General features: G+C 37.1%; 1 protein-coding gene across 1 annotated transcript; it reads left to right on the plus strand.

Moving 5' to 3' along the window:
- The first annotated feature begins 4,119 nt into the window (after positions 1 to 4,119).
- LOC139965644 (vesicle-associated membrane protein-associated protein A-like) lies at positions 4,120 to 23,954 on the plus strand. Its single transcript, XM_071968238.1, has 6 exons — positions 4,120 to 4,286; positions 5,577 to 5,729; positions 10,678 to 10,781; positions 11,994 to 12,074; positions 18,544 to 18,669; positions 20,012 to 23,954. Exons 1-6 carry the CDS (start codon positions 4,229 to 4,231, stop codon positions 20,123 to 20,125), a joined length of 636 nt encoding a protein of 211 aa, XP_071824339.1. The 5' UTR covers positions 4,120 to 4,228; the 3' UTR covers positions 20,126 to 23,954.
- The last annotated feature ends 1,108 nt before the right edge of the window (positions 23,955 to 25,062 follow it).

Here is a 25,062-nt window from a genome sequence, read left to right on the forward strand (position 1 = left end):
CCGATAATCGAAAATAAAATATATCCCAAAAAGAAAATGAAAATCCAAAATAATGTTGCTATTAAAGGATTGACTGTATCAAATACCGTATACAGTTTGTCTAAAACATTAACAGCCATAAATTATTGCAGTCGAAAGCTTTACAAAAGTCAATCAATATTTGTTTGGTAAAATAAAACCTGTATATGATTATTTATAAGATAATGTATAACGAGCAAAGAAAGTTTCTAAAATTCTCATTGAACGGTTAAAAGGAAACATAGATACTGAGCTGCAAGGTGACTTAAATAAAACGGGGAAATGGAGAAACATTTTACAACGAACCACCATACCCATATAGCGATATATTCATATCGGTGGTGACGTCATATACCGATGGCGGGCGGCGTGAGGAAATGTGAAAGAGAAGAAATGACTTTGGTGGGACGGACAACGAAATGAATTTGGCAATTGGTGGTACATATAGACAGAGTTCCCGCCAGAGAGAGTTGGGAGGGGGAGGGTGGGGGTCTCTTCCATCCTCGCCAACACCGCCACCCGTAAGGACCTCCCATTACCTTGATTTTGACAATTGTGTACCTACTTGCAAAAGAAATTATGGTTCGATATAAAATAAACTTTTCACTTCTTGGAAATTAACAGCTCCTTCCATATTTCAATAATCATGGGAGGCGATCTCCATTTCCGCGTCGGACTCGATCACTCATTGCGAACTTTTGTAATAAGTCAAGTTTCCTCAACAGTAAGTAACTGAGGGCCAGAAGTGATTAAAGTACTAACACAAAGCTATAAGATTCTCTTGTCGAGATGTAATCTTTGTATTACTCACTTGAAATAGCATCGTCCTGATCATAATGTTAAAGTGTCGATGGAAGCGGACTGGGGTTAAGGACCAGGTGAATGCCCAGGCTTTATTTTGTGTGACTTTGTTGTTAAAGAAGGATTATTTGGCGTCTATCCAATGGAAGGCGACCCTCCACCTCCCTAGGGTAAACTTCCACCTCCCTAGGGTAAACCTCCACCTCCCTGGGGAATACCTTCGCCTCCGTGTGAATACATATATGCGGGCATGGACGTTGAGGGAATTGTGCTTGTGATGATTATTGAGTGAAGGTGAAGGGGAGATGAGTCGAGCTCACCGCCCATCGGGCATAACAACACGAACCTTTTCCTATACTACTATTATAACATTATTATCAAGAAAAAAGAGCCATCTTGCTAGTCAAGTCCAGACTCCGTGGTAAAAACGAGGCGTGTAGGAAATAAATACCTTGGGCGGGGGTAATTGGGGGGGGGGTATTCATAGACGGATTCTTACGGATTCCGCCTATTGAGTGATTGCGAAATATCGTCTATGTTGTCAGAACCGTTAGCAGGTGTGACACCAAAATATATAGGGGCAAAACGGTTGATATGCATATACATAATAACGAAATGCACTAATGCGATTTACGGCAATGTTATGAAGGCACAGTATTTATTTATTTCCACTGCACATGAACAACTTAGAAGACCCAAATAAATGTGTAATTCCCGAGGTACTCCCCTTACCCCAATATACTAACTAATAACTCCATATACCCTCCCTCCTACTCCTGTCGAAGTCAATGCCTCACCCACACCCCAACCTCTAAAAACAACAGTGGTAGAATAGCACAAATAACTTTTACGGGGAAAAGATAGGCTTCAATGATCTAATAAATATTCTTTAAGGGCTGCTTTGAAGTATGTACCGAGTATGTACCGAGTAGGCCTATGTACCGAGTGTATGTACCGAGTATGTATCGATCACTGCTTTGCATTTTTGTTGTTTTTATTGTCATACATTGTAGTGAGGGTCACTATCGATGTGTGAAGGTCAATTTATCGGTTATATACATAATGCGTTACATAGTGTAAAGCCAACGCAGGGCGATATATTAAGGATATCGAGATTAATGGTTACCGACGGATAGAGGTGGGATGACAATGGTTGAACGGCAGGCCAAGTAGGTTAAAATCCCTCTCCCCAGCCTTCCCTTCTTCGACCTTGAAGCGATGCAATTCTTGCGTTCGTTCAGCGCTGCTCACACCAGCCGGTTTTGTTCAGCTGCGTTAATGTCTGTATACCTTTTCGAAGGAGCTGTAACAACCCCGTCATATATAAATCAGTAGTCAGTGAGTACTGAGATTCTTCGTCTTTACATGGGTAAGGCTGAATAACACTGCGGATCGTATTGTGCGCCTACGTAATGCTCGGCGGAGCCATAAGGTTTCCACTAGAGATATCACCTTAACTTTACGACTTCGATTGGTGTTCAAGAAGCAGAACGGGAGCAATGGTTTTAGTTTTGCGTACGCAAACATCCTCCATTCACCCTAGGTAAATGGACAATCATTCGCTAGTCATGTTGAATAACAAACCTCTTGGCAGATACTAGCCGATGACATAAACTGTAGTATGGTATCGTCAGAAAGATCATAATCTTAATCTATTGCTGGAAAACTTAGTAATCTAAATCGAGCAATGACACGTGGGTGCTAATTCAATGTTTACAAAAGCCACAACAATGAGTGAATCATCTAAGCACGAGTACGGCAGTAGGCAAGGGAGGGGGAGGGGTGGGCGGGATATACGTCTCCTCCAACAAACGGTTCCATGCATAAGGGATGCGGCAATTACATGCCTTGTTCTTCGTCAAGAAATTACATAAGCCACTGTTCATCCACAAAGATCGACTGTGTATAGTGTTTCCATTGAGAGCTACTGTAGGATTGCCCCCGCTTCAATACGCGAAAAATAGGTGGCGCTATGTCTCATTATGTACATTGATTACGTGGCTTTTCATCACCCTATTTGTGTCTCGAAAAAAAGAAAACGTTGCAGTTTGATCAGAAAAACGACAAAGATAAGTTTCGTGGTAACAAAAAAGCATTTGATTACTTCCAAACTAAACTTATTGGAGTGTTTAAGTCTGTGTATAGTGTTTAAGACTGTGTATAGTGTTTCCATTGAGAGCTACTGTAGGATTGCCCCCGCTTCAATACGCGAAAAATAGGTGGCGCTATGTCTCATTATGTACATTGATTACGTGGCTTTTCATCACCCTATTTGTGTCTCGAAAAAAAGAAAACGTTGCAGTTTGATCAGAAAAACGACAAAGATAAGTTTCGTGGTAACAAAAAAGCATTTGATTACTTCCAAACTAAACTTATTGGAGTGTTTAAGTCTTGCCAAAATGACTATTGATGTGCGCCACTAAAGCTTTTGTCCGCCGTCTGCAATGGAAGACCGTCAAATGTGTTTTGTTTCAATGTAATTCCTCTCTTCGTTATACGCTTAGACAATGGAAACTGTATATATTATAATGCAGTTGCATTTGGTTGTAAGACTATGAAAATGTCGGTCAATCTTCAAAACAAATATTAACACCTAACATAGACCTATTAGATTTCCTCAGCAATCATCAGTGCCTACAGTATATACAAACATCGGGACTCAAATTGTTATTGTTATTAGGACTGTCGCTTTGGAACATCGAAGTAGCTTATTTGAGTGAACATTATGAAGAGAGTAAAGTTTGGGCCAGTAACGTATACAAATGAACTTGGTGGCGGTCCGCGGACCGCGGATCAGATAAGGATTATATAGCAAAGCGAGAAATTGCGAGATGGTATTAGATGATATTCGGTTCACCCTAAATCTTCTGGATTATATTGAATTAAACCTGTCACACGTGAACGCAATGTGATACTTTATTATGTGTCTTTTAGGCTCGAGCCCCTAAAGTGGATTGGCTCATTATTAGACCCCAAGCTTATTTTGGAATGAATGATGACTTACTCGTCAAATAACAAAACACAGTTGCCGTAAATGACTGTTATTGATAACAATTTTTAATAATTATTTTAAAAGGCGTTGTTGTGTTTTTCTGCTTTTGAAACGACGTAAAGGACAACCAAAACCAGATCAGTCATCGATACTGGTTTGGATTGTATTAGGACATGTCAGGGATCTATAACAAGGTATATGCCAATACAGTTTTGAAATTCTTAAGCAGTTGATAAGACTTTGACAGAGCCGTAGATATACTGCTCTGAGTTCTTTTGTTTCGTAATACCGCCCTCACTGTAGTGTCATGACCTTCTTCATTACTTGCCAAATCAACTCCCCTACCTTAGTCAAGTAGTAACGGATGTTACCAGTTTGTCTTCTCAGTGCAACTGAATTATAGTTTAAAAGTCCAATATGTCGAAAGGCAGCCAATTATTGGAAATAATTCCTCCAACGGAACTTCATTTTAAGGGTGAGAATTCTTCTTAAGGTCGAAATGTAGCAAATGTTCAATCAGAAAGCGCCTAGTACTATGTTCCATATCTCTCTGTATAGCATTTTGCCATATAGTAGTTCTGCGAAGCTAATTAGACGGACAGGTGGTGAGGTTATTTATTTAGTTAGAATACAAATAAGACACCAGTGTTGGCCATTTCTTATGAAATGTGGATACTTACCAATATGTTAACATAATTTACTAAATCTGTATGCCGCATTTCCCTCTCAGACATCTCGTGATATTAACTTAGCATTCCAACTACTGTACTGACACTAGACCTAGGCTTTGCTATAGAAATGAATTGTTGCATGTGGATTTGCTTCAGGTCTGAATGGCTTTCATGGTCTTACAATTGATGAAATACTGTTAAAGCTGTTCTTAATCGTAAGGACGCCAGAGACTATTGTCTTACATTGTAGCAATGTGGTGGTAGAATAACCGTTTTGATGAATGCCTGAGACAAGTATTTCATGGATAGGATTTTTAACATTTCTGTGTTCAATCATTTCCTTTTCACATGGACCATCATGGAAGCCATTTTACATGCAGATACTTGTCTTTCACTATAGTACAGTAACCATTGCCTAAGCATCTGTTTTGAACTTATGATTAGAAAGAAGATTAACAGTTACTCAAGCCCCTCTGTTAAGAATATAACATTTGACCTTGAACATGCTGTGTCACGTACAGTTATACAATGTACAGTAGACTAGTATCTATATCTTTGGGTTGTATGCCTAGTGAGTGTGATACATAAAAGGCTGAAAGCCTTATTCACAAACATCATTCCAGAGCCAATACCATTGTTCATGAGGTTAAAGGGAAATTGAGTTACTAATGGTTACCTAAGTAATATTTATGGGAGATGTTACTATTCCATAGAGCTGTACTGTAGATGCCATCTTTAAAAAAAATTCCAAACACTTCTTTTAAGGTACACCATTAGTGACTTTCCTTAAGTGACAAAGACTGATGGGTGTAGAATTGTAATACAGTAGGAAATATTCTTGTTGTTATTGGTTGTGCTTTGTCTTGGCAGTAGGTCTGCACATTGGTGTTCCTCAATGCTCAGTCTTAGGTCCATTGTTGTTATAAGTGTAATGGTGAGAACATGAAAGGTCATTGTCTGAAGTTTCCAGAGAGTTTTTACGGAAATATATTATATGTTTGCAATTTGTGGATTCTGTGTTGGTAGAGATCACTCTCACTACCACAAAGATTGGTTTGCTAAAACTAATATATTCTTGTTGTTTTGGATTACAGGGCCATTCACCCAGGTTGTTTCATCGGAGCTGACCTTGAACAATCCATCAGATAAGCATGTATGTTTCAAGATCAAAACCACTGCTCCCAAGAGGTACTGTGTAAGACCAAACAGTGGCATCTTACCACCAAAGTCAAACATAGCAGTTCAAGGTAAATGGTCTCTTATGTACCCAGAGTCTTGTTTCTTCATTACAATGTCCGTCACATCTGCATCACCTTGTATTATACCACTGTCCAGCTTGACAAGGTCTTCAACACTACCATCCCAGTGAATTAATTTGATTCCTCTAAGGTGTTAGTTTAATTGTATTTCAGGTTGAGAGATTAAGCTTTCAGGTCGTTAACTTGAAGAAAACTCATTATTTTTTAACTTAACTCTCTTTCTGGTCTCCATTCAACATAATTGATGTACTCTTCTCTATCATGCATCAGTCTAGCCCTAAAGAAGTTGTTTGTTCTATTTATTTATTTATTTATAAATTTTTACAATGTCCCTAGATCAGTAATTGTTCATATTATAGTCCTGTAGTCCTGTATGAGAAAGGTTGAATCTCCCTTGTCACACTTCTGGTTGTCATTTAATGATCTTCCAAGATCAGTCAGGAATATTTTCTGCCTTCACGATCTTTCCATTAATCTGTAGATCTCCCCATTTGTTATTAGTCCCATCAAACTGCCAGTACTTTTTACCCCTCTCCATCACTTGCCAGTTACATGTAGGAGTAGTTGCATTGTCTCCCTCATTTCTTTAAGAAACTGATTTAACAGCTAAGAAGCTTGCTCAGTTCTTTTGCTTTTATTCACATTTCCTTTGGTCACCTTTTAAAAGGAGTCACATCATTAGTAAATAATGGTAAACAAAAGTAATCAGTAATAACTAATGACTAAACATGTTTATTAGCCAGTACGTTTCGTTAAGGTTCAAATCAAAATATAGTAGACTATGCCACAATAAAATAAATATAATATTGGAAGTTCCAAGTACCACATTAAAGATATTATCCTGTGAAGAGAGTTGCTGTACCCTTTACATTAAGTAGCACATGTATATGTGATTGGGTGATCTTTGTGTCACTCATAGTGTCGGATCCATAAATCTTTCACATTTACAAACTGATTCGCAGCTTCATGTAACTGAGAAATGTGATAATTTCTTCAATGGATAATGTGACACTTACATGACAAGCAAATTATCCTACACTTTTATTTTGAAAATCTCATCTCAATATGATGTTCCTAACTCTACGTAGATATGCTTGTTTGAATATTAACTATTTCATATCGGATATTAGCTCTTGTTTTGCTACTGGAAGTAAATCATAGAAGGAAGGTGGGCTGGGCTGTGATGTAATCATGGTACATGTTCTTCAAGAGGTGATTTTTTCTAAGATTAAAATATTATTGCCGATTTACACCTGAACGGTAACAATGACGTGATACATTGGAATGTGTTTGCTTAGTCGTTTCAATGATAGCTACACTGTTATCTTTGGAAACCCCAAAAAGTACATGATTCCTTTTTCTAGACATTTTTTTTTAAATCAGAGTGATGCACATTTCACTCACTTTTACAAGATCGAGGAGGAACTTTAGGTTATAGCACTGTTCAATTGGAAAAACTTGGTGCTCTGGTGTATAGGATGATATGGAATAGTTCCTGTGGAGTATGTTTTTAGCCTTTTGTTGAACATTTAGTGTTAGAAGAGCTACAGTCCTTTAGGAAACAAGCACGCTCCTCACTTTTCCATAGTTGCTAGAGTTCTTTCCCTTTCAAATGATCAATTTGTCCAAGTTCAAGCTGACAGCAATGTGTCTAATCAGCAATATTGCTTAAATAAAGTGAACACTAAGATGTACTGTATATATACTGTATTACTCAATGACACTTTATCATATGATATGTGGAAATTCCTACAACTGTCTTTATAGTACTTCTTCAACCTCAGTCGTGATCTTATTATGAAATAAAAGGGTTTCTTTTTTTATAAGCTGATTGTTCTGCTGTTTCATTAGTGCAGTGACTCAGTGCAAAACTTTGACAATCCTTTGACCAACGTACTTTGATTTTGTGCTGCCATTTAAAATTTGTCTCTGTTTGCTATCACCATATATTCCCAGTCCAAGGGTTATTTACTTCACCATGTAACTCAAGGTTGTAACAAGTGGCAGTAGTTGAAACCTTCCACGTATACTGACATACATACAGACCGTGAGATCGTAATCGCTGGTTGATATCGTTTGGTCCCGTACCCCAATATGAACCTGTTGAGTCTGTAGGGCCTACTTGATGGGCAATCACAGCTTCATATGGTACCCTGACTACCCTCATGTGACTCTGTTGGGTCTGTACTTTAAATGGGAGTCCGTGTACATTTACTGTTCTAACAAACCTAGTACTGTAGTTAACACTAGTCATAGTCATTAGAACGTTCAACAACCTTGTAAGTTTAACAGCTTTCAAGGCTGTTGATTGTCTTTAATAGCGTTTCTTCTTTTTGTCAATGTTGAACTTTGAAATGCTCCAGTAAGTAATAGCAACTGACACATGTAGTGCATGTGTGACTGCTTGCTTGCAATGCAAATAAGTACTGTACACTGGATCATTCCATAATAGGAGAACAAGTGGCCTAGTAAGGTCACCCTCCTGGATTTAGCCTATTGAAGTCGATGGGCCACAAATGCTAACTCTAAACATTGTATGCCAGGACCTTATTGTGAACACACTATCTTTCTTCCAGTCACATTTTTTGGGTTTATAATTGCTTAATAGTTCAGTTGTAACAAGTATTAGTAGTTTGTGTAATAATGCACTGGCCAGTGACCTCTTTTCCAGTGTTTAATTGATTTAATGACCGACATTGGTTACAACTTACAAGACTGACAATTGAACCCAAATTTAGGGCATTACTCGAGTCAATTCAAGTCACCAAAGGCTAGATACTTGAGTCAATTCAAGTCACCAAAGCTACAGAATTGAGTCAAGTCAAGTCATCAGAGCTAACGACTTTGAGTCGAATTGAGTCACAATGACTTGAGTCCAGTAGAGTCTCTTGACATTTAGCAATCACACTCAGAATCTTTTGCACTCACTTCAAGTCTAGTGTCCCTGAAAGAGGGACATAACAACACTTGTAGTTGGTCTGTCCTAAAACAATCTCTTGATAATACAGTATGTGAGCAGAGCCGCTCTTTGTGGTTTTGTCTTGCACAGTATGTACTCCACCATCAATATAAACTACTGTTATCCTGAGAGTGGTTTGTTAAGGATGTTAAGTTTTTGTGTTCGTAAGGTTGTGTGAACCCGTGTTTAATTCTAAGTGGTCTAATTATTCAGTATTAAGAGGATGTTGTAAGTCTGTAGACTTTTTGGGATTGAGGCAGCAATCGTTGCCTCTTCATTAAGTATTTTATCATATTGACTTCACAGATTTGGAAAACATAATATTTGCTTCTCTGTCCACATCATATCTCATAAAACCTACATGTAATACTGTATATAATACTCCACATTTATAAGTTTATGCTGATTTAATTTTTTTTCTCATGAATTCTAAATTTCCCAACAAACGGAATGCCACCCACCCCTTCCTGATTCCTATCGTGTAAAAATTCTGCTGATGCTAAAACGAAGCTGTGTTCGTACTGAAGTTCCCTTTGCTATTTACTCTACTGCTGTTTGTTAAATTCCAGTACAGTAGTATAGTAGGATAGCAACAGGTCTTCGCCTGTAACTTGATAATTTACTCTAGTCTCAGTACTACCCCCTCATTGTTTATCTGAGACCTCTAAGCAAACATTGCAATGTACACTTGCCCTTTGCAGCCTTTTAATTGCAACACGTTTCCAGAAAGTTCCAAAAGTAGAATCATGTTTTAGTATTAAAGTTGTAGCAGGTAGAAAGTATTACAAAGTGGGCAGGTGCATCATAACTGCATACCTTACTGTACATAGATGTATATTCCACAGAACTTTGTCTTACATCTAGAAGAGAAATTAAAACCTAGGTATTTTCCATAATGGAACTGGAATTGGAAATGGAGTTCAGTGTAATTACCATTAATATAAATTAACAAATAAAATTAACTGCTAGAAAGTTTCAATTATGGTAGCAATTCCTTACATCTCTTTCTTTCTCTATCATGTATTTATAAACTGTTGCTGGAAAGATGCTATTATCAGGGAGAACTCTGTTAAAGTTGAAGTCCAACTCCCAATTCCAACTTATACTGTAAAACTAGTTCAATGTCACACAGAACCTTCCTCCTTCAACCTCTTTGGCAATATCATACAGACCTTCCTTAAAAAAAACATTCCTTTCACACACGTTACCATGGTAACTGCACTCAGTCTAATTAATGTTATTAAACTGGCAAACTATGTTCTGTAGCACTTGGATTTAATTGTCAAACACTTCAGACCTTTCGACAGAAACTTCAGACCTGAAAATGGAGTAATGTTGAAAATACTTAGAACGACTACTTGTGGATGATTTAAGGGTGCGGGACACATGGTGTTATTCGATTGAATTAATTTATGGCTTATCCAGGTTTCATTTGCTGTGGGATGAATTTTTTTGTTGGTGTAAATAGTGTTTCTATTTAAGATGCACAGTTCTAGAGGTTTTGTTGTGTGATTTCCAATTTCATAATATTATCTCAGATTTTACAAAACTTGGGTTTGTTTTTTGGGTTTGGGTTTGTTTTTTTAAGCTTTTAATGTTAATTTGTGTGATTTTCCATTACCCATAATATGATCTCAGATTTTCCAAAACATTGTGTGTTTGAATGTTTACTTTCAGCTTTTATTATTCATTTGTGTAAAACTTTGACTCTGTATCAAATTGTCATGTGATTTGCACAAAGTTTATGTTTTTTAAAAAGATATGAATAATAGAGTTATGAGTCATAATGTTATTTTATTTAGTTAATCATTAGTCAAAGGTTGAGAAGGAAATAGAGGAAACTGGCAATTACAGTTTATATGTGATCATGTAAGTCTAATGGTTTGAATACTTTCCATGTCTCATGTGATACGATGTTACCTTACTTCATGCAGATGTTACAATAATTATCTCTGTTTTCATGTTTACTTCTTGCAGTTATGTTACAGCCATTCGATTATGATCCCAATGAAAAGAACAAGCACAAATTTATGGTTCAGTCCGTTGTCGTAGCAAACTCGCAGACCGATCCTGAAGCTGTGGTAGGTGCCATTTTCTCCTGCTTGCTACCCTGTTTAACCCTGTTTATTGTATTTCGCCCAATAATTCTGCGCATAAGTGAAATTCCAAAGTGAGATGATCAAAGAAAGTGGTAGAACTTGTGTGTGCTTCTTAGGGTTTGATTAAAATAACACCAAAGTACTAGATAGTAGTGCGTAATTCTTGACACACCTCTGGGTCAGATAACAAAGTTATTGGCATTCACTTACACTAACGATCGGGGCAAATTTTTAACGATCATCAGACACGACCGAATTTCTGTTCCAGGGACGACCAGAATCTGCCTTGTATGTAGTCTGGCGTACTACTAGGTTTGTTTACATCAAAAACATATATATTGTAACTAAATAACCCAAAATATGTAAAATGATCAAATTGGTATGATTATCACCCTCCATAACGTGGGAGATGCTGATATAAAACAAAGATGGTGGTAGGTCTGTCCTTAAAGTTTTGCCCTGTCAACTTTATGTATTTTGTGCAGATATATTATATCCTCTGTTGAAGGGGATAATCCTCTCGGCATATATTCTATGTTTGGCAAAGTTGGATGTGTCTCTTGAGCCTCATTGATGTAGTCTCTGAGCTCCGGCCAGGCTACAGGACCTACATACCGTATACTGTCATATATTATCACGATGCATGATGTCCTTCATATTCTATTCTGAAATGCTGCCATCTGTTGATCAAATTAACTAACTACATACATTTTGTTTCTGAATGGGAGTTCATCTCATTGCCCAGAAGATGTCAAAGAAATAGAGTTGTGATTACGAACTCGTCAATTTGTAGATTGAAATGATAAGAACTGTCTCATGTCATACGTTGTTCTTTTACAAGTTCGTGGATAGAATGTGCAGTGTACTTACTCCTTGTCCACGCGGTGCCAGTAGTAGAAATCAGTATGTTTATCATGTATATGGTGTAGAAGTATTAATCCTGAGAATCTGTTCAAATCATTTGAGAGACTCTTGTGTTAATTTACAACTATTTCAAATGGGATGACAGTGATCCAGCATTATGAAACCTTGTCAAAATATTCTAGGTCTTAGTTGCTTCTGTCACATGTATGAATGAGTTGTTTTCATTTTGATAAATTGTTGTTGAAAATTAACCTGAATTCAGTTTGACAGCTCAGTCCTACCTTTTGCACTTGCTTGAACTTAATGTTATTCATGTTTATATTTTGATAGTGGAAAACTGCCAGCCCAGGAGAATTAATGGATACAAAGCTTAAGTGTGTCTTTGACTGGCCCGGAGCAGCGCCCTCACAGGTACGTACAGCAAGATCTATCCCTTTTGATGTACGTGTACGTTGGACGGCCGTACTGTACATTGCATAGCCATAGAGGACAACTGTGTACATCACACATCTGATGCATGTTGCACTTATTGCATATATAACCTGGACTTTTACCTGTGTTTACCTCTCACATACACTCTGGGGTTAGCAAACATGTGTGTACTTATCATAAATACTATGTATGTGAGTTGTACGCTCCATTGAATGTCTGGTATGACAAACACCATTTGGGGATTGTTTAACTGATGATGAAAGTCCTGTTAGGTCAAATGTGTTTTATGTGTAAAATATTGAGTGAAATGGAACAGTTCGTACAGTGTGGCTGTACTTTTAACATAAATCTGTTACTGAACAGTGTTGTAAGGTACCTTCAATGGGCCCAGGAATTAAATCAGTTATTGTCAAGTTGAGCACTGGCATTTAGAAGGCCTTTACTCTACAGTTGGCACTGATTGTTCCATCACCAAGACCGGTGCTGTGGCCGAGTGGATAAAGGCGGTGGCAATTGAAGCAATGAGGCTTAGCAATCAGGAGGTTCCGGGTTTGATACCCGGCCAAGTCATAGTAAGGTGGGTTTTTCATCTAAGAGCAAATCTAGGGTTTTCCCATCTGAAATGACTTTCAAAATTGAAAAGATTCCAAATTTGATTTGAAAAATGTTGAATTGGAAGTCACTTGACGGGTAAGTTGTAATCCATAAACCCTTGCGGGCTTCTCCCACATTTGTGGTCGCTTATGCGTCATAAAATAACTACTGATTATTATTTATCACCCACCCATCCAACCATGAACCCTCCCACCCACCCACCCACCCACCAATTGGCATTACCATACCCTGTTCTACCATCCCTTCTTATGGTTTGAATGTCTTAAAAGTGTTAGATTTCTATACAACACTCTCTGTGTAACAAAGAAACTGTCCCATTAAAGCAGTCTTCATTTATGGATCCTTTTAGAGACTAACCATACTGTATATACAGTATGGTTACATACAGTACAGTACATGTACATACTGTACAAATCAGCATACATATATTCAATAGCATTATCATATGGACAGTATCTATGTTATATGTGTGTAGTACAGTATATGACCCTTGGTAAATTTAATCACCAGTGCAGACCCCTCATACCGATGTGCTGCCTCCAGTTCTGTGCCTTGCAATTATCAATCTAGTACTGATGGAATGAGTGATGTGTGTATTTCAGTTTGTGTGTGTGTGTGTGTGTTTACTTGTGTTTGAATCACTTCAGAGTATAAAGGCAGTGCCTTGCAGTGAACATTTTATGATGGAATTAGATTATCGGTTACCTGGAATTGTGCATCAGCTGTAAGCAAGTGCATAGTACAAACAAATGTCAGTTTTAAACCAAACAGACATATATCCATAACAATCAAAGGTGAAATCTTTACCACTCCTTGTATACGTTGAATAAACATCATTCCCGTATGGTTGCTTACCAAGGTTATCTACCACTTTGCCATGAATGCATTTCCCGGCTACACATTAACATGACTACCACACATGTAGTGCAGTTTAGCCTCCAACTAATGAAGAGTACTGTCAGTCCGTGTGTCTGTCTGTCTGTCTGTCTGTCTGTCTGTCAGCCTGTTTGTATGCATCCTGAGCACTTCTCCTTTTCCATACTATTTTGGAATCATTGTATCCATACATGATACAAAGTACTGTACTGTATCCATGATTCTGGTTGACCTTGTGAAATGCATCTATCGTGATATCAAATGCCATACATCAAATGCCATACATAAAATGCCAACAAATGCCATACATAAAGCGCCATACAAATGCTATGCATCAAATGCCATACAAATGCCTTACATCAAATGCCATACATCAAATGCCATACAAATGCCTTACATCAAATGCCATACATCAAATGCCATACATCAAATGCCATACAAATGCCTTACATCAAATGCCATACAAATGCCTTACATCAAATGCCATACAAATGCCATACATCAAATGCCATACATCAAATGCCATACATAAAATGCCAACAAATGCCATACATAAAGCGCCATACAAATGCTATACATCAAATGCCATACAAATGCCTTACATCAAATGCCATACATCAAATGCCATACATCAAATGCCATACATCAAATGCCATACATCAAATGCCATACATCAAATGCCATACATCAAATGCCATACAAATGCCTTACATCAAATGCCATACAAATGCCTTACATCAAATGCCATACAAATGCCTTACATCAAATGCCATACAAATGCCTTACATCAAATGCCATACATGTCATTACAGTACCACAGGTTCACAAAACCAAACCTAACTCTCTGGTACAGATAATTAAGTGTCAAGCTATTCATACAGAAGAGATTTTTGATAGATTCGTTGGTGAAGAATTGTTGAGTTTTAATTAAATTTTCTTGATAACGATCGATCTGTGTAGTTAAGTCTTTAGTTAAGTGACCAGTGCGAACAAAAGATGTTAAAAATGTGTGTTTGTGTGTGTCACATTGGGAAACTATGTGAAGAGGTAAAATTCATGATACTTGCTCGCTAGTGGAAATGGAGGATGGATGACTGGGATATTTTAGAAGGGGATTATGTAGAATACATTTGGTTCCTCAGCCAGTTTGGTATACATAACCATGTTAGATCCAAAGTTGAATATTATTAAAGCTTTCAGATGGGTTCAGCAGTCTATCCTAATGAGCAGCTGGTCACCACTCCAAAGTCAGGAGACACTCTGTACTTGATAGCAGTTCAACACACTAATATCATTTATTACTTTGAATGAGTTCAGTGGGAAGTAGAGCATGGTATTGGTTAAATGTTATTTTAGTAATAAAGCCCTATCGAGCTACTTTGATATTCTGACAGGTCGAACAGGATGACGAATAACAAACGTGATAGTTACCGTAGAACTTTACCTCTGAAGAGAGCGCATATACTTAGGATTGAGTCGTGTGTTAAATACATGTCTTGAGTGACATCGTTGGGAGACGTCACGTTAGCAATCGATGTCTCACACTTTGTCTTTGTGATGTTCACACGGTCATGCCTCCACAAAGACTCAATGTGTCGATATTAAAATAATGTCTAAAATGAAACTAAATATTATAGAGTCATTCTGCAGTAAAACATACAGAGGCATTGTAATTTGTGAACTACAGAAGAACTGCTCTCAATTGTTCCATAGCTTGTCTGTGCTCTGACACAAAGATTTGTAAGTTTTTACAGATTTTAAGTGAATGGTTTACCAGTATTTTTCACAAAATTTACCAGTATTTAATCAAAATGGCAACAAAAATAAAAAGAGAGGAGGAATTGTTTCTTTCCTTGATGTCGATGAAAACAACATGCTGTATTGTTATGCCCTAAATTTCGTTTTGATTTTCACTTAGTCTTTGATAACCTTCTCATTTGATTAGGTCGTCGTCTACGTTCACTCTTCAAGGTGTGAGTCTTGAAGCTATCTGGAACCCAGAACCATTCTGTTTTAAAAATGATATCTGTAATTGAAATGATTGATAAGACATGTCATATAATGCTTCCAAGCATTCCTCCTGAAAGTTTTTCGAGAGCTAGTTTAGTCACAAGTACTGAATGATCAATTGATAGGCTCGTAGCTTCATTGGATTGTTATTATGTATGAATTCATCATTCCTATGATGTTATTATTTTTATTGTACAAAATGAAAAACAGGGTTTTTGTCAGCTGAATATATCTTGGGAGTTTGATAAACTTGAAAGTGCAAGAGAAAGATCTGTCTCCCTCACCTTGGAGTGAGACTTGTCGAAATTAATTTAATGAAGTTTGGTGTGCCAGGACAACATTTGTTTGACCTAAATATTATAAAGCCTCGCTCTAATGTGATTCAGATGCTTCTATGCTGATTTCTACTTTCCTCTTCTTGTATTACATTTCTGACCAAAAACAATAATTACTAATTAAGGAATGCCTAAATCATATTATTATCATTCACCACAATGTCACTACCCAAACAATAATTTAATATATATAAAGGAGAAATTTAATACGTTGGCTTATGAGATCAATTTATCAGAAAAGATTATTCAATTTTGATTATTTAGACCTGGAATGTGTTAAGTTAAAGCGTGGACTCTTGTTTAAAGTTTAAAAATTCCTACTGTCCATTTTGTTTTGTATATCAGGGAAAGGAATTATTGCTACTCCTTGAAATGCTTTGTGAGCGTACAGGTCTGTCCATTACATGTAATTTTCAGTTGCGTGAATGAGTGGACAGTGCCTCTACAACACATCTAGTGTGCGGATTAAGCCAATATCTGCCTGCAATGTCACTCTTTAATAATCATCAGATCTATCCTTCCAGTTAATGAATTGACATTGCCTCCAAGGACAGGCATTAATATCCTCACATGTGGTGCTTCATCCATGATGAACACATTACACAATATGGTGTACATGTATATATGTATGGTAGTAAACAGATATTCGTGGACAAGGACGTAGAGAATGGGAGAACAGGAGCTTGTGATTTTCTATTGCATGTGTGCGTGTGTTTGTTTATGTTTTGGGTGGTTGTGCGATTACACATTTTAGTAATCGGAGATGAGTTGAAGGACTCAAAGAAGGCATAGCTTACCAGTAAAAGGCTATACATATATGGGTACAACGTTGGCTTTATGGAGGGAATACCAATGTAATATTTATAATTTATTCCATTAAATGGTAATTCTACAAACCACAGGTTAAGTACATACATGTCCCCAGTGGTACAAGTTCATTGTCCAAGCTCTTATGGTTAGGACAATACAAGCCAATTTTTTTTATGAATTATGAATGACCATAGGCCAGTATGTGCATAAACTAAAAACTGTCAGCTGTGTTAATGGTAAGGGTGTGCATTAGCTTAACATTGGATTAACTGTAAATTTCCGGTACAAATAAACAGTAACATTGGCTAAATATCTTTCATCAATATAAATACTTTGGCAGCATGTGCATCTAAAGCTACAGAAGCCTAGTTTAGGTAACTGCAGTCAAATTTGATCATCAACTGCTAGGAGTGATAACCAGCAAATTAACATAATTAAGGGAGATCAGAAACACTTGACAATTCTTTGCATAGAGTTAAAAACTAGTACACACATAGACCAGTGACTCAAAAATGATGCAACAATAAAACTACTACCAGCAGTATTTATTGGCTGTCTGTGAAGGACTGTACTAATTGTATGTAGGTATTCATCACTCACTCGCTACCCTTTTTCTCTCTCATGTAAAGGTAGTTAATTAATATAAATTGTACCAAGTTTATGTAGGTTTTGTAGCTATTTTTGCTGCACTCTCTTATGACCTGTTCTTCTGGGTAACATTTTTTCCAAGCATTCCTTATTCAGAGATGCCAACCAGTACGATTTTATCGTATTTAGTACTATAAATCAAGTGAAATACGATAATACGATATTGCCTCTTGAAAATACGATTTTTCATCTTTCAAAAAAAAAAGAAAAAAAAAGAAATTTTTTATTTTTAAAGGAAGCGAAATCGCATAGAAACAAGTACAAGTTATCCCCCAAACCCTGACAAACACGTTGAACAACGAGCCTACATGGGCGGGAAATACGCGGAATCGGCAGCTTTACAATTTTCTCATTAAATGTTAATGAAAAGCAAACATTTTACTTGCCTGTTCTTACCAGTAAAACATTTTTCTGACATTTTACTAGCCCAACAAGCCAGTGGTAGTGACAAGTTTTCGTGAAAATCTGATTTTTCTCTCCAAAATCTGATTTTTTAGGATATTCAGTCTGTTTTTTTGTGTCAAGAGGTTGGCATCTCTGCTTATTTGCCTCGAGCAAATATTCTATGAGATAGTCTTGTGCATAGGACATAATCTCTTGTGTGATTTCCTGTACAAGCTTCTATTAAAGGTAGTCTGTATAGGCCCCAAATTATAGCATGCTATAATTGCTATTTAGTTTTCAAAAAGTACTTTCCTGGAGGTCTTTAACTCTCCAAATTGTTCTCAGACATTCTACTTGAACACACAAGATGTTTGAATGTCCCAATGAGGTAAATTTCCTCCAGGGTGATAACAAAAATAGTTTCAGAAATTTGACCAAAGGTGACAATATTTGCAAATCTGGCATATTTGGGGCCAATACAGGATACCTTTAAGCACTTCATGTTAGGGTAACACCGTTTTATAATTTTCAGCGCATCGTAGAAAAGAGTTTCCCCCAGGAGGATAGTTTGTCATGTATCTTTAGATGAAATTTGTGTAGTTTAAAAAGAAGCTGTTGATGAGACACACTCTTTTTTCTTTTCATCTAGATACTTGAATTTACGGACATGAATAATATTTTCAAGCAAAAATTTCTCCGTTTTCAAACAAGTTCCTGTCTAGTTCATCCTCAATGCTAAACAAGTATGAAATGTTTTTCTTCTTAAACAGAGAGACTCATCTCCACCACCTAGTGGGAGCCCAGAACCCAAGAAGGACCAGCCATCACAGACAGGCGATGTCGACTCCCTGAACGCTGCTATTACTAAACTAAAGAATGAAAATGAAACACTCAAGGTAAACATTTGTTAAATTAAAATTGGTAAAAATTTAAGTCAAAAAAAATATGGCTTCCAAGCAAAAAAATTAGATATCTTCTGTATAATTTCCATGCGTTCCCCTTACATCCCCCATACTGCTGCTTTCTTACAGATCTATATGCTACAGATCTATATGCTCCTTTGACAGCTGATGTTTCCTCGCCCAACCCCCCCCCCCCCCTCCCATTACATTCCAACACTTCAATGGTCTGCTGAAACAAGTATCCTGGGACTTGTTTCTGTTTTCACAGATGTTTTATTCTGGATATTTTGACCCTTTGTTGTTATTTGAGTTAACCATAGAAATTTAGAAGCTTTGAAGTTTGGACCACTATGTTGATAGGGGTCACGTAAGTTGGCTTTAAATAAAAACGAAAATGGAAAAAATATCTATTATGAAAATATCAGGCACCTGTATGGCAGATGATGTAGAAGATATAAAATTCTCATTTGACTACTGAAAAATGTATATATATTACATGCCAACCTTACACATTACGAGTAGAACCCCTGTGACAAATCTTATGCGGTACAGGTAGGACCCTTGCAATGTCATCTGAGAATTAATCAGGTCACACATCCGGAGTTCTTCAATACCGCCCCACTTACCTATCAGGAAACATTTCTTAGTTTGAGTTTTGATTAAAGGAAAAACATGACTGGTAACACAACTGTTGTGTGACTGTGTATGAGATTTCAACAATTTAAGTAAAGCAACAGGATTGAAATAAATCGCAGATTTTCAAGTTAAATTAATAATATCTACTATTCAGAAGTACTTTTGAAACATATTACTGCTTTAGTCTTACTATATATGTCTCTACTTGGTCTTCTTAATACTTCTGTGCGGTAACCTACTATGCCATTTTAAAGTCAAATTGAACAACCAAACGTCACCAATTTCTAGCACCTTCTAACCATCTGAAAACATATACCAGCTTTGCCACAGAGAATCACTTAACTAGAACAGAACAGAACAGAACTGAACAACACAAAACACAGAGAAGACTTCATTGTCTAATACCTGTTAATGACCAGACAGGTGTGTTGTTATCTACATGATGGTATCACATATAGTGTGCTGTACAGTTAATAAACAGTGGAACACATGGAAACCAACAACTTCGGTTTGTCCTTCTTACTCTCCACATTGATACAAGCTTTTATTACAACCAGACGATTGTGTGTTTTATATACATCAGCAAAATCAGTTGAACATGCAAGATTATCTACAGTAGGAGGACCTTAGATATTTAAATTTAACCATTATCTTTGCAAATATATTAGAAATTCAAACGTTTTTCTGATCTCGTTTTCAGGCTGGCATGTGGAAGCAGCAGCAGGAGCCCTCCTCATCATTTGGCGTCATGACAATTATCTTTATCGTGTTGGCTCTCATTCTGGGTGTCCTTGTTGGTAAAATGGTCCTGTAGTGTTCCCCCCCTCCCCACTAATATCATCCTTTGTACAGTCGACTGGCCTGCCCGGGGCCACCAGAACTCCCCCCCCCCCCAGCCAGCTTTAAATCAAATTCTGTTTGGGTTTCTTCCTAACCTTACCACTGTTTTATTTCACTTTTCTTCCTTTTTTCCCATTTTTGTTTGTAATAAAATAAAAAAGGGACTTCTTCTTCAAGTAAAGTTGTGGAAAAAACGAGCATCAAGCTGCAAAGATTTTCTCTACGAGACTTTTAAGATGTTTCGAAAAGGTTGTTGTATATTCAAAGAAGTTTACAGTAGCATTGACAATGGCATTTAAACAATTTAATTTTGTTTTTTGTCTCTCTCTCTCTTTTTTGATACTGAATCTAATGATGGGTTGGAAATGCTATAAAACAATGGGAAGATTTAACAAAAGGGTCTTTTGTTTACCTTCTTTATTTCTGTAAACAACATAGAATGATGTGTAAATTTAGTAAGTAGCTGGATAGTGTTTAGTTGTATTTAACTGCTGCTATGTGATAACCCTTTACCATTTCACACAAAGTAAAATTCCTCTCAAATTATTATTATTATAATTATTATTATCATTATTATTAGTATGTAGCTGTAGTAGTATTGAATGATGAGATCATCAGTAAAATCACGTTTTTTGAGCTATTTTGTCTTATACTGGGAGGCTATGCAACTAGAAGAACTCAAAAAAAAAATTAAACATCGGAAATGTAATTAATGGTCACCACCTACCTGTGATAACTGGAGGGTACAGTAGTGTGAGGGGAGTATAGGCAATATGATAGGGTTGAGATAGGGGTGTCTATTTTAAGTAATACCCTTAATATCTATATTGATATTCCTTAGTAGAATTATATACATATACAGCAGTATAACCTTTAACCTTAACCAAATTGTTTTTTTTTTGTTTAAAAAAAAAAAAAATCTTTCGCAATAAAAAGGTGGGACAATTCTATTCTGTATGTCGTATATATTTGTACGTGCGTTCTATATCCACTTGTAGGTTCTAAGATGTTGATTATAATCTGTGGCTGATAATGGATAGGAAATATTTGCTTGGTTCTTCATTAGTTGCCTAAAAGCGAGCTATGACTATATTGTTTCAACTTTTAACGAGTAACTGTTTGGGCATGTTGGTTTTCTACAACAGGGTAAGTGTGTATTCATGTCAGAGTTAGGTTTCTAATGACTTAGATAGTTTTTTGCAGGATTTCATAGAAAAAGAAACAAACCAAGGATATATCATATAATTGGTAAAAGTCTGTAGGTTTGCTAAATTGGGTTCTGCTCTGTAGTGGAGAATAGTACTCCTTCGTGTTGGTTACAATGCATTGATTAGAGAGTGCAGACGGCGAGGGGGGCGTGGAGTTGCTGAAAGTGTAAATTGGACTTTCTTGAAATAAACGTGAAGCTTTTTTAACTGTCGGTTGCATCGTTTATGGTACGATCCCACTGATCTGTCCAGGATACTAAATCCACATTGATGAATATTCATAAGAGGTTGTAATGCACAGTAATAAATGTTTCGTAGCGGCTAAATTGTTACTGGAGTTCTTTTAGGTTATCAATGAAATCCAAGCTTGATTCCTGCCTCTGGCCTCCTTGCACATTCATGATGATGTCTCCCTTGATCATATACATGCCCCCTCCCTCCCCCCATCCTTCTCATATGTATAGAGTTCATCCAAGCAAAGCAGGGAAATGAGGTGGGGGGATGTTGTTTGAGGTAGTGTTGGGTTGGGAAAGGGGTTTGTCAAGCCTTGTTGTGTTAAAATGATATACAAATGATATTGACTCATCCTTTTGGTTGACACCACGTTTACCTTATGATGGAGACACCACTAACTCCATGCAGAGTGTGTCTAAGATGCAATGCCTCTCTGAGGGAGAGTAAGAAAACTTTTTGATTTTATCCTTGAGTCCGAGGGTATCTTCCATTGTTTCATGTGGTGCAAATCATTCCTCCTGTAGACGCTCAGCTCTTGTATCTAATCTTCTGGAATCGTCATCTTTCCTCATTTTCTCTTTCCATCCTAGTGTCGTTAGTGAACAGTCGCCTCTATCATTTCTTCACTGTAATTAAAATACTAGATAAATAAATAAAAAGAAAATGCGTGTTTTATTACCCTATGCAATATGTGAATGTTGAATAGATGTAAGGTCTTTATGTGTCTCTGTGAAAACTAAAACAAGTTAATAGTAAGACGTAAAAAATGGAAAAATAACTAGAGTGTGGGACATCTGTCCCGAACAACAAACAAAACATACATATATAGGTAGCACTCACTGTCTCCTTATATAAAGTATGAGGAAAGATGTCATACCAAAGATGACATGATGTAATGAAAGGAAGACTATTAGTAGACTTCCACCTTATTTCTCTCCTAGAGGGAATAAGAAACAGCTAAATCTTGGACAGAGTTGGTTCCAAATTGTCTTAACTCCTTGCCTGTTCTTATTGTTGGAAGGTATTGACACTGAACAACTGAATTTGATAGAACCTGTCTTAATCAGCAGCAATACAAAATGATGGAAAGGGCTCCACAATTGATAACATCTTTTCACCCAGTTTTAAGCTGGTTTCATCCAGTTTAAACTGGTTAAATCCTACAGAATGTTATAGCATACTGCGGCCTGTTTAGTCAGAATGCTCTAAAACCGGTCTTCTTTTGTTTTATTAATTTTTTTATTATTATAATAGTTTTGTCAAATTTATGTTTGTTTTTAATCCTGTAGATATTTGGAAGGGATCAAATCTAACAGCACTGTCATTACTTAAAATGAAATATTTAAAATTAGTACATTTGTTGCTGGTGCATGTTCTCCCTTTTTCTGTGATTGTGTGTTTATTTAAGTGTGTACATTTGTCAGTGTGTACATTTCAAAGCACGCCATTATGTGAAAATAACAGGATTTTCAAGCATATGCAGCCTCTGCCCGGTCAGGTAGACCTAGTCATGTTTGTACCGGTGTGTCATTTCTATGTTATTTTATCCTGTAATTGATACAGCCTCTTATCTGTGGTACGGAGCTTACAGTGCTGCTCTCTGAGTTATGTTGACTAGTATAGTACACCGACCATGCACAAAAATTGTTTTAAGTACAAGAATAATTTAGATCTCCTTGTGTAACGTAATTTGCAAGCTACACACTTGTACTTAGACCTGTGTATGGTATAGAGGTTCTGGACCATATACCAGAAATGTTGTAAGAGGAGGTGTGTCTTAGCTGATATATGTGTTATGTAATATATGTTCAGTGTGGATATTATGTGTCCTCTGCAGTTACAGAACTTTTCCGTACTATGGAAGGAAGTTTGAAAACAGTTCCAGGGGGACTGTGTAAATGTCACCCACGGAAAGGAAAAATTCTAAAATTAATGAGGACTGGCAGCATTAAATAATATTAATTCTTATTGATGTACAATAGCAAAATGCCACGCACAGAATTGGCCATCAGTGTGGGCATAGCCTGGCCGATATGTGGGTAATTTGCAAAATATTGGCATATCCTGTCCAGTGGTCCCTGGCAAGGGTCAAGAAGATTTAGCCGAAGGCTCAAAGGGCATTATACCCAACGTAAAAGTTAAACTACCCAATATTATACATTCTTAAGAATGAGGATATTAAAGGTGCATTGGAAAACCTGCTAACTTTATTTGAGGGCGGTATTGTGATTTTCTTGTTCTAGTGTAGTTTTTTCTCTTTCTATTCCTTTCATCTTTTCTGGCGAGCTCCTGAGTAGCGTAACCCACAATTTTGTGATGGAGATGATTGATTGTATTAAAATACATTAAAGGAAGAAACCACTCTTACTGCGTCTGTTGTATTTTTTTCATGGTATGAGAAGAGTATACCTTTCAACAAATCATCAAACATCTTTGAAATAATCATTGCTCATGTTAAAGAAACTTTAACTGTACCATCTCAGTATTGCAGTCGCGCAGTGCCTATTTAAATATTTAGGGTAGTCCCCATCTCAAGTTGAACCAGCTGTGCTCAACATCGGTACAGGTTTGAGATTCGGGAGTCAGCCGAATGCATTACGGTGGGTGGCGGCGCCATGCTTGCGTAAAATTTATTTTTCCTTCAATATTATAAGAGCATGGGCCCTCGGATACCCCTACCATTCCGGTTTCTGAGCCCTGTCCAACGTACATGGTCCCCCCCCCCACCTCGCCGGCTTACCCCTCCAATGTTTGGACTGGTTACATAACAAAGTCTCACATTGTACTCGTCCCTTAGTTGGTATCATAGTGTTTATTCCATAAGACGTTATTATAATACAGTCACAGCTCTAATAATTGTTAGCCTTTGTTAAGGCGTATCGGCCAATTTCTCTTTGCCAAATGCGCTGGGTCGATAAGTTTAATATATTATCACGCGACGAGCGGTTCGTTCCTGTGATTGCACCGGCCCCAGTGAAGCGTATGTAGAAAGGGGAGGAAAATATAACAGCCGTAACAGTTTCCTATGTTCTTGTAGGGAGACTCATTTGCGTCGCTGGGCAGACTCAGCAGAGTCTAATTAATTGCCTGTGATCATTATCGGTCATCGGTTGCTGTAGCAACTTGACTCTCTTAAGATATTTCAAGAATTTCACAGCTGACCGGGAGGGGGAGGGGTCGAGGTGTATTTTCATTTATTCGTTTTCCTTATCCCCATATACTGCAGTTGTACCATGACGTAAACACGCGATCAAACTTCAACACCAACTACTATAAGGTGACCTCATAACCTTGGTGCTGTTTTTTTTTCATTTGCAATATGATCTTTTGGAGTCTATTTCAAATTTCAGTAAATTGATATTTCTTCTATACATTTAGGTGACGAGCGGAAGTAGATATCTTATTTCATACCTTGTTGAGGGTATATGAGGATATACAAAACCTGGAAGATAAAAGGAAATTCGGTCTC

The sequence above is a fragment of the Apostichopus japonicus genome, chromosome 3 (assembly GCF_037975245.1).
Source record: "Apostichopus japonicus isolate 1M-3 chromosome 3, ASM3797524v1, whole genome shotgun sequence".
NCBI lineage: Eukaryota > Metazoa > Echinodermata > Holothuroidea > Aspidochirotida > Stichopodidae > Apostichopus > Apostichopus japonicus.